The following is a 10,592-nucleotide window of genomic DNA, read 5'->3' on the forward strand; positions in this document are numbered from 1 at the left end:
GGCCCCCGGTAGCCTGAGGCGAGGTGGGCGGAGCTCGAGGCGCGACGGCGCGGATTCCGGCGGGGTGGAGCCAGGGCGGCGAGTTCCTGTGGGCGGAGCTCGGGGGTGTGCGTCACGCCGTGGCAGGCGGGACCCGGCCAGGTAGGTGGAGCCAGGAGTGGGGGCGGGCTGGAAGCGCGGGTTCCCTTGTGGTGGGGCGGGGCGTGCAGGGGGCGGTGGTCTCCCGGGATGGACTGGGGGGGCGGTGTCGGGTCTAGGGCAGACCCCGGGAGACGAGAGGTCTAGGGCGCCTGTCCTAGAGCGGAGTCAGCTGGTAAACCTATGAGCCTTCAAAGGAGCCTGAGACCTTTCCTCCCCTCCAGGTTCAGGTTTGCCAGCTGTGAAGGAACCAGATGAGGCACAAAAGATTGTGCCAGTGAAATACGAATCTTGTATGTGAAAATCAAAGTCCCTTTTCATAGCCTCTGCTGTAAAATCCTATGTATGCTCTTTTTCTCATTATAAATGATTTTTCTCAATATAAAAATTCCTACTTTTAGAAGGCAAATTTAGAAGCACTGCGGCAGAGACTGCTGGCTCTCAGTATCCATTCCCCCGCTTCCTTGAGACACGCAAATGTTGGCTGGGACGCCCAGAATAAACCCTACATTTCCTCATATCCCTGGCACATGGCTGTGGCTACGTGACTGTCTTTAGTCAGTGGAATGTGGGCAGAAGTGATGGGTGTGCAACTTGGAAGTTTTGTCCTTAAGTGTCCTATCACTCCTTTTTCCTGCCTTTACCTGTTTTTACCGACCAGAATGCAGCCACAGCAGACATGGTGGGGGAACCATCTTCTGTGCTGACCAGGGAACACTCTGCAAATGGTTTTTCATCCACTCCATCATCAAACACCAGAGTTTTAGACTAGAGGAGCATAATTCCAAATTTGACCATATGGAAGGAAGACAGTTAAGAGAGGGCTAGCTCCCCAAATCTCACCCAATGGTAATTTTTCATACTTGGATCGCATTTATTGTTTCGCATGATATATTGATTTCTTGATATAAGTTAAAAAAAAACTTTGAAGTCCACATGTGTGTCCTTTTTTGTGTTATTCCTATATTTGTTTGCTGGAAGAAAAGCACCAAGTTGTTAAGCAAGTATTTATCTCTGGTGAATGAATGTCCTCTTGTATGAAGGACTTTTCCTTTGCATTTTATAGCCTTCTGAACTGTATTTCCAATAGACATTCCTACATCTGGCTCTTCCCATTATAAAAATCAAAATCCTTAGGTTGTTTTATAGGTCATCTTTGGTTTGATCCTCCAAAAAAAGAGTTCTAAAAACCCTAAGTCCTAAAGACTTTGAACATAAGTCCTTGTATCAGTTATCAATTTATTGCCTCTCAGATATAAATATAATACTACACTTCAATGTAGGTGGTACTAGAAATAACAGAATTCCTTTAAGCTTGTCTCCTTTCAAGTGAGCACAATTTTAAGCCTTCTCATTAAAGCATACTGAAGGAAGACTAGGATGGAACCAGTATGTGGTTATGAAAACATCTTGTAAGGTCTGCTCTAGTCACGCTCCCAGACTTCAGTAACCTCTGCCCACCTTGCAGCTTTAACCTGGCAACAACCTCTCTGAAGTTCCTTTCACACACAAACACACAGAGCCTTGCATGACTGGTACGGAGCTTATTGATACTCCTTCAGCAAGCCGTCATGGCCTACAAGCAGTCATCTGTGGCCAGTAGGGCCACACACTGAGCAATCCTTCCTTCCTAAGTCTCCTCAACTTCCCTTCAACCCCTTCAACCCCTCCAATCATCCCAGACATGCTGAAGGTGTCCTTCCTCAAGCACTCTTTCTCAGTCCTTTACATCATATATAGTTTTCTTGTATTTTACAATTATGCTTTTGTCAAAGTGAATGCTTAACATTCAATTTCCCTTGCTTGACCTACTATGTGGTTTCCTTCTGAAGGGTCTAGACTGATACAGGGCTTTGAAACTAGGATATATGTGAAATTGTTGTAACAAAGAAAATCCAAAATCCAATAGCTTCAGTGAGATAGATAAAGTTAATTCTCATACAACAGCCTTAGCATATACATTCCAGAACAGATAGGGTGTCTCTACAACTACATACTCTCCTGATATTCTGATGAAGGGCCATTTGCAGAGTGATCCCTGTTCAGCACAGAAGATGGTTCCCCCACCATGTCTGCTGTGGCTGCATTCTGGTCGGTAAAAACAGGTAACCAGAAAAAAGGAGTGATAGGGGATTTAAGGACAAAACTTCCAAGTTGCACACCCATCACTTCTGCCCACATTCCACTGACTAAAAGATAGTCACGTGGCCACAGCCATGTGCCAGGGACATGAGGAAATGTAGGGTTTATTCTGGGCATCCTCAAGGAAGCAAGGAGAATGGATACTGAGAGCCAGCAGTCTCTGCCACAGCGTGCTTCCTTTATGCTTCTAAATTTTCTTTTATAGGTAGGAATTACTTTATACATTAAAAAAAAGATCATATTAAAAATATACATGACTTCACAGTACAGACTATAAAAAAGATATGGTTTCAAAAGAGTAGGTGGTGCTTAGAGCTAGATTCTGACCTAGAAAATCCAATGATCTAGGTAAAGAAGAAATGAAAGATAAATTCAGAGAATACAATGCCCAATAAAGTTAGGATCTTAAGGGGACCAAGTTTAGAGGAAGGATGTGAAGCAAAGGAAAATATAAAGAGCTACAGATGTGAAAGGAGAGATTAAGAAAATCTGTAGCGCTGGGCGCTCCCTGGTGGGGAAAAGGGTTAAAGCGCAGCACTGTGAAGCTGTCCACAGCCAGCATAAGTTCCATCCCCTGCCAGGGGGTAGCCACATAGTACCTCTCCTGACCTGCCTGCTGCTCCCCTTAGCAGTGTGTTTCAGTACCTCTGCATGTTCTGCTCCCCACTCTATCTTTGTTGAATCCTCTCACCACCAGCAGCCAGCCCCTCCCCCTGTATTTCTGGCCTGTACCCCAGTTCTAGTGTGCATAAATAAATAAATCTTTAAAAAAGAAAGTCTGTAGCACATAACAGGTTAAACATCATTAGGCCCAGATGAATTATGGCTCAGCATACTGAAGGAGCTTTAGAGTGTGACCTTTAATAACAAAAGGGTGGAGGGTTTTACTGGGGTGGGGATGCTTTTAATGCTCAATATTAAGTCCTAGAAGAAAAAAAAGACCGAGATAATCCTATTGCTTGAGATCATTATGATATGATGTGATCAGACACATGAAAGCAAACAAATACCCAGTGCTTATTTTGTTTGCATTTTCTCTGTCAAAGAAAATGATTCTCAAGCTGTAAAGAAAAGTAACAGAAGTTATGATAGCCAAGTTGGTGTCCTGGTAGAAAGTACTTTGTTACTTTTCACGGGTTAAACATCATTACGCCCAGATGAATTATGCCTCAGCATTCTGAAGGAGCTTTAGAGTGTGACCCCAAAGCTTTCTTACAGCTCCTTAAGGAAATATGTTGGAATAGATGACATAAGACTAAATATGAGTACTTACTGTCTTGACTTTCATAACAGAGGAAATATGTACCCCAGACACTACGCCCTGATGAATGTGATATCTCTTCCCAGGATGATTTGTGCCCATGAGAAAAGGTAGCCTTTTGTGGTTTACCAAGTCCATTTCATGCTGAATGGACTCTACTTCATGTGGTTGGAAGAATTAATTGATTGTTAGCATAGGATTCTAGCACAAACAGAATACCATTTCATTCCCACAATAGCTGGCCCCGTCGTATTAGTCATGCTGCATTCAGTTAAAAGGCAGAAAGGCTGTTTTATTAACTCATTTCACAGGAAGGATGTCACAGTCGCTGTCAAAGTCAAGGATGAACTGCAGAACAGGATCTCGAGGGACCAGACACAGGACTCACTCCACAGTCTGCTTCTCAGGGCGTGACTTCATTCTGAGGTGACTTGGCTTCTGTAGCAGGATGACCACTGACAGCCCAATCTTCATATTTTCCAGGCTCAGCAACTCCAGTGGAAAGAAAAATTTTCCTCATTACAATCACACAGAAAGACTTGTACCTTTACATTTCTGTACTCCTTCAAATTTTGACATCTATTGCTTTGTAATAACTATTTTGTTAAATAAAAAAACTCACAAAAGGCTGGTTTATCAACATTATAAAAAACCGCATGGACAGCCTTTGCCCCTACCTACCATTGTATATTGGGTTTTCAGACCCTGCTGTTATAAATGAAGCTGCAATCCACATCTTTGTATATAAGTCATTATGTGTACATTTGACTATTACATTAGTAAGACATCCTACAAGTAGAATCCCTAAATCAGAGGTTTTAAAAATCATAAGTTTTGAAATTTCCAGATCTCTTAATACTTGTTGCTATGTTGCATCTATGAAATGGGCCCTATATCTTTATACCACATGGAATATTGTTATTAAAAGGTAAAACCAGGCCCTCCCTGGTGGCACAGTGGGTTAAAACACAGCACTGGGTAGCTGAAGCCACTTCCGCTTGAGTTCCATCCCTGCCCACCCCAGAGGTGACCACATGGCACGGCAGACCTCTGCTGACCAGCCTGCTGCTCCCTTCAGCAGTATACTTTGTCAATCTGCCTGTTCTGCTCCCTGCTTTCTCTCTGGTAAGCCTTCTCACTGCCCCTGTACCTCTGGCCTGTATGCATAAATAAATAAATCTTTAAAAAAAAAAAAAAGGTAAAACCAACTAACAAAAACCTAGGCAAATCCCTTGGGATACCTAGTGCTAAGTTGATTTGCATTTAACTAGTACAACTTTTCTGTGATAGTCAGTGTCAGTGTAAAGCAGAAAGCCGCTATGCTAAGACAGCAATTTGCTAGGGGGATTCTGGAAAAGCACCTCACCTTGGGGCTGGGAAGTGTTATTATTGCTCATCTTAGAATGGGGTGGAAAGGAGGCAGTGGTGCTGAGGCCCTCTGCATTGGCCTGGCTACTACTTGGTATTAAACTCTGGGCTGTGTACCACACCTTATATGGGAAAATGGAGAAATTGAAGTACATTTGGAGGAGTCTGATAAAGACAGCAAGTCTGAAGAACACATCATAAAATTATGACATATCTTCCTACCTTACTTCCTGTGCCCACATCCTCTGTCCTGACCCTTCAACTCCCATCTCTGAAGGGGTGCCTGTTTCATTGGTCAGCTAACATTCATTTAGTCAGAGTTCATGCTAAGAAACCACTGGTGAAATTCCCTTTCCAACCTGAAGCTTCTCCATCAGTCAGAGTTCTTGGTTGCAAACAACAGAAGTTATTTTTGTTTAATTTAAACAGGAAATTAAATTTACTAGGATAGGGAGGAGGGTGTTTGAGTATGACTGGAGCATAAAAACACAGTGGATTGATACTGAGATAATGCTACACAAACCCCAAAATCAGCTGGTTAGGATGCCACCACTAGTGCCACTATCTCTGTACCCTCTGTTGCTGCCATCACAAATAAACTCTGGCCCTGCATATTAGGTCATTGCTCAGGAGGGAATGAAAGTCTGAAGTGGGAGCAACTCAGGCACAAGCCTGAGCTCCAAAGGCCTAGTTACAGGAACAGGAAGTAAGAAGTATCTGTCCCTGCAGATTGTCATTGAAGGAGGTGGGCCTTGCCTAACCCAACCCCCTACAAACAGAAGCTCTCTAAGACAGGAGAGGTATCTGGTTTAATTTCACTGTAGTTAAAAACAGCAAATGGCAACTATGGCGAATCCCAGGCAATACATGGTTTCTAATCTGGTGGGAAATCAGTGAGATCACCTACTGAATTTAAGCAAGGTCAGATTTACAACATTCCTGAAAGAAATGTCCCTGTCCAAATTGATGTTTACTTTCCAACTTTGTACCAAAGGACAGAAAGTGACCAACCTATGATGTTATTTCAAATGAGGTAATGGAACTGTGATTCTGTGATTAGCTCTTACTTCAGCACTTTTCTATAACGTGAGGGAAAAAACACTTGATTCTCTTTAAGCTGTAGGGGTTGTGGGTAAGAACCTTAGTTTCTGCTGCCTTTCTTTTCCTAAATCAGTACACGAGCTTTAGTTAACACGGTTACATTGTAAATTTTTGACAACAGTATAGTATTCTTCTTGGCATGGGCTGATGGAATGACGGATAGTCATGGAATACCTGATAGTCCCTCCAACTTTGCTTTAATAAAACACAGGCTTCCCCATTCAAGTGCTGCTTCATCTTAGCTTAAACAAACAAACAAGCAAAAAATTAGAGTCTTTTTTGACACCTTTTTAATCTCACACCTATATCCAATTCCACGGACTCTCCCAGTATACCTAGAATGTGACCATTTCTCATTACCTCTGATGGAAGTTGAGATTAGAAAAATTTAGAATGGAAGGTCTCACCCCAGTATGGAAATTTCCAGGAATCTGGGGTGGGGTCAGAATTATCAAACCAGAGGTGGAGACAGAGAGTATTACCAATCATAGAAGACCAACGCAAGCTGACCCCCAAGACCATAATTTCCACAATCATTCCATACAAGATCACTATAAAAGAACAGCCCTTGCTCTGGCAAAATGCAGTTCTTGTCTTTCAAGACTGCCTCTCTTGGTCTATGCAGATGTCTTGCTTTCCTCAATAAACTTGCCACATGTGGAACCCCCATCATCTGAACCCCAAAACCACCACAGTACTCACAACGTATGTGCCACTGTGGCCTCTTAACTGGGGTTACCAAATTTAGCCAATAAAAGGAAGTTAAGTTAAAATGGAAGTTCCTATGAATAACAAAAAAATGTTTTAGCATAAGTAGGTACCAAATACAGCATTCTTCATGTAGCAGCCAGAGGGATTTTATTTTAAGTCAGAATAAATCACTTCTCCTTTCAAAAGCATATTATGTTTTCCCATCTCACTTACAACAAAGGTTTTAAAAAACCCCTAAAGATGAGCCCCACAGGGCTCAGGATCCGCTCCCACTTGTGATTTCTTTGGCCTGGCTATCTTCAACTTCTACCAGATCTACCTAATGCCTCTAAATCTTTGTTTATAAGTCTCTCTGCGATATCACGCCTCATCACCTGTTTAAAACTGCATGCCTCTCTATTGCTACTTTATATATCTCTGTAACACCATATCCCAACAATGTATCATGTAGTTTGTTTCCACCAGGACTGAAGTTTTTTTTTTTTTAGATTTATTATTTATGCATACAGAACTCGGGTACAAGCCAGAGGTGCAGGGGGGATGAGAGGATTCACCAGAGACAGGGTGGGGAGCAGAACAGGCAGATCGACGAAGTATACTGCCGGGGATTGAACTCGCACTTAAGTGGCTGCAGCCAGCTTGCAGTGCTGCGTCCTAACCCTAACCCGTTGCGCCACCAGGGAGGGCCAGGACTGAAGTTCTACAGGGCATTTAGGGTTTTTGTTCACTGCTGTATCTACAGTGCTGAGAATGGTGCCTTCACATAACAGATGCTCAATAAATATTTAATAAAATCGAGTTAAGGGAATGTAGTGACTCAAATCAATAAATAGCTTTGTTTCAGTTTCCTCGGACTCCTCTCCCATTATGATCATTTAGCATATCCTTATCTATTACGAAGTAGTCGTTTGCTGTAACCTAGATGGGTTCTGTGCTTCTGTAGTCGTAACAAACACGCATTCAGCAATTACCATGTGCAGACGTGATTCTAAGGAACAATGTCTTAGGCCCTGAGATAATTTTATTAAAGTTAATTGCAGGTGAGGACGTGAAGATCCAGGGAGGTGAACAATTGGGTCATCAAGCTCGCTTTTAGCTCCCTTTCTGTTTTCTTTCGGTATCTAACTTGTTTGAGTTACGCTCTCTTTAAAAAAAATAATAATAAGTAAAATGTTCTTAAGGATCAATGTCGGAACCTGTCAAAAGCCAAGACGTTCACTCAAGGACTGCGCACTGCATTTGAAACCCTCCTGGCGGGAAGTGGAGGGGAGGGACGGGGAGGGACGGGGAGGAGCCACGAGGTCGCTAGCCAATCAGAGAGGGCGGGAGCCTCCCTTCCCCCTCCGACGTCCACGCGCCAAAATTCCAAACAGACTCGGAGCCACTACCCTCCATCTCCTTCCGCCGAGCTCAGGGAGCCGGAACTACTTAACAAAAAGAAGTCAGAGTTCAGGCATCGCCGTCCGCTCAGGTCCTGGGGCAGGTCGGTGCGGGCCCCCCTCAACTTCGGCCTGAGGTCTTTCTGTCTCCAAATGGGAGAGAAGTTTCGACTGCGCCGTGTCGTGTGGCGGTGTGGGCGGGCCGGTCGGCGGAGGGATTCCAGGCGTGCGCGCTGCGGTCGCTGGCTCGGAGCTTGTGGCGCCAGAATTCAGAGCGCGGAAGAGCCTGAGCGGTGGCCACCGGGCACTGTGGCCAGTCTCACGCCGCGGACGCCGGAGGCCCGAGGCAGTGAAGATGGTGGTCCTCCGCAGCAGCCTGGAGCTGCACAGCCGCTCTGCCGCCTCAGCCGCCGACTCCTTGGACCTGTCCAACGAATTCCTCAGTCTGGAGCAGATCGGCCGGAGGCGGCTTCGCTCGACCGGCGCCGCTCAGCCGTCCGCCGTCACCGCGGGCGCCGCGGGCGTGAGTACCGGCCTGGGGCGGGCCCCTCGGGCCAGGCGTGTGGGACTGCCCGCGACCCGTTGCCGGGTGGGGGCTGGGCGGCGCGATCTGGGTGACAGTTGGCGGGGGAGGAGGGGAGAAGGGGTGCTGAGGGGAAGTAAAATGGAAGGCTTTCGAGGATCGGAGCCCCGAGGGCTGTGGGTCGGGTGAAGGGATCGCGCTGACTGAAGCGGGCCAAGCAGTTGGTAGCTCCCGGCTCGAAACGCCTGAGGAAACCCAAGCCCGCTGCGCTGTCTGCCCATCCCCACCCCCTTCCCCCGGCCTCCCGCCCTGGGTTGGCAGCTGTGGAGGGCAACACCAGTTTACTGGCGGCTTACTGTGCGCAGAGTGCATGTTCGAGGGAACCACTGGGCTAGGAGGAGCGTAGTCGAGGTTCCCTGGCCGTCGCTTACCCCGGAGAGCTTCGGCAGGAGAGCGCAGTGACTAACACCAGGTTGCATAATGTGGAGGGATGGAGACCAGCGTTCTCGGGCAGGCGCTGCTCGTTAAGCCTCCGAACAGTTGCTCCGTGAGGATGGGCAGTTGGGCTGTTTCTTGCAGATGAAGAAACGGAGCCGAAGGTAACCAGTAAGTGGGAGATCTGAAATGGGACCGTGGGTTCTCCTCCTTTCGCCTGGGTTCCCGTCTTTCCAGAGACCACGCTGCAGTTAGAAACGTCGTCTCCAGGGGGAAGTTTCCGAGCCGGGTGGAGAGGTGCAGTTTTGATAGAAGTGCTTCTCTTTCGAGGTCTGAAACTCAGACCGGATGTCTGATTGTCAGATAGAGGGCTCAGGTGGAGGGGGGCAGCATTAACAAAAGGTGGGGGAATTTGAGGAAGCCGTGCTGGTAAAGCTAAAGCAACAGGAAGTCGTCCGGTTTTGTTGGCTTGGAGAGGCAGGGGGGTTGGGAATCCTTGGTGCATGGACTCGCCGAGTGTGTGTGGGTGGAGAGGGGTACGGTAGAGTGAAGGGGAATGATCTTTATATGAAAGGAGTTGCCTGTCTTTTTGTAGATGCCCCTGAGGAGTGTGGGTTGAGTCTCTTCAGTTTGAGATTGTGGTTCCGAATTGGAAACACAAATGGTTTCCAGACTGGGGATCTCTTTCTCAATAGCTTGCAGAAGTCGGTGGAAGTCTGGGGAGACCAGACACGGCCGCACTGAATTCAGTCACTAGCCTGTGCTCAGAGAAACTAATTATTTCAGTAAATATTAATTGAATGCTTATTTAATGTTCAGTATGGTGCTAGATCCTGTAACTGCAATGGTGTATTGAGTACTGATAAAAGCAACATAGTTGCTTCAGGCAGCTGTTAGTTTTCAGACTTATAATCAGCAAGTTTCTATTTGTTAAAAGGGTGATGTAGGTAGTGAGGATCACTAGTAATGTACGGCCATTACTTGAACACTTGGCACATAGAACTCAGTCATTGTCAAATTTTTAAAAATTATCTATTTTTAAATAATTTTAAGACCACAGTCAAATTTTTAAAAATTATTTATTTATGCATACTGGGGTACAGCCCAGAGGTGCAGGGGTGTTGAGAGGATTCATCAGAGACAAACTGGGGAGCAGAACAGACAGATCTATGAAATACACTGCTGAGGGGAGCAGCAGGGAGACAGGAGAGGTCTCTGGAACCATGTGGGTCAGCTGCCTGCCCAGGGATCAAACTTGTGCAGAAGTGACTGCAGCCAGCTTCACAGCGCTGTGATCAAAATTTTTTAGTACCAACATTATCTTTCCAGTTCCTTAGGCCAAAAACCTAGAGTCGACCTTGATTCTGCTCTCATTTCATATTAGCAAATTCTGTTGGCCCTACTTTAAAAAGTTTGTTTAAAATCTGACCACTTCTCGTGTCTTTCATTGTCATACAGGTGCAGGTAATTATTTTTGACCTGGATTATTAAATAGATTATTGACTGGCCTCTTTTTCACCCCTCCCTCAACACT

At 45.6% G+C, this 10,592-nt stretch overlaps 1 protein-coding gene across 1 annotated transcript in view; it reads left to right on the forward strand.

Annotated features, from left to right (window-relative positions):
* Positions 1-8,455: 8,455 nt before the first annotated feature.
* Positions 8,456-10,592, forward strand: part of ATAD2 (ATPase family, AAA domain containing 2) — a 55,651-nt gene continuing 53,514 nt past the window's right edge. Inside the window, exon 1 of the mRNA XM_004679606.2 lies at positions 8,456-8,623. Coding sequence (XP_004679663.1) covers positions 8,456-8,623 — 168 coding nt within the window. The remainder of the gene's footprint in view (positions 8,624-10,592) is intronic.

Source organism: Condylura cristata, unplaced genomic scaffold (genome assembly GCF_000260355.1).
Source record: "Condylura cristata isolate star-nosed mole 26May11 unplaced genomic scaffold, ConCri1.0 scaffold00009, whole genome shotgun sequence".
Classification (NCBI taxonomy): domain Eukaryota; kingdom Metazoa; phylum Chordata; class Mammalia; order Eulipotyphla; family Talpidae; genus Condylura; species Condylura cristata.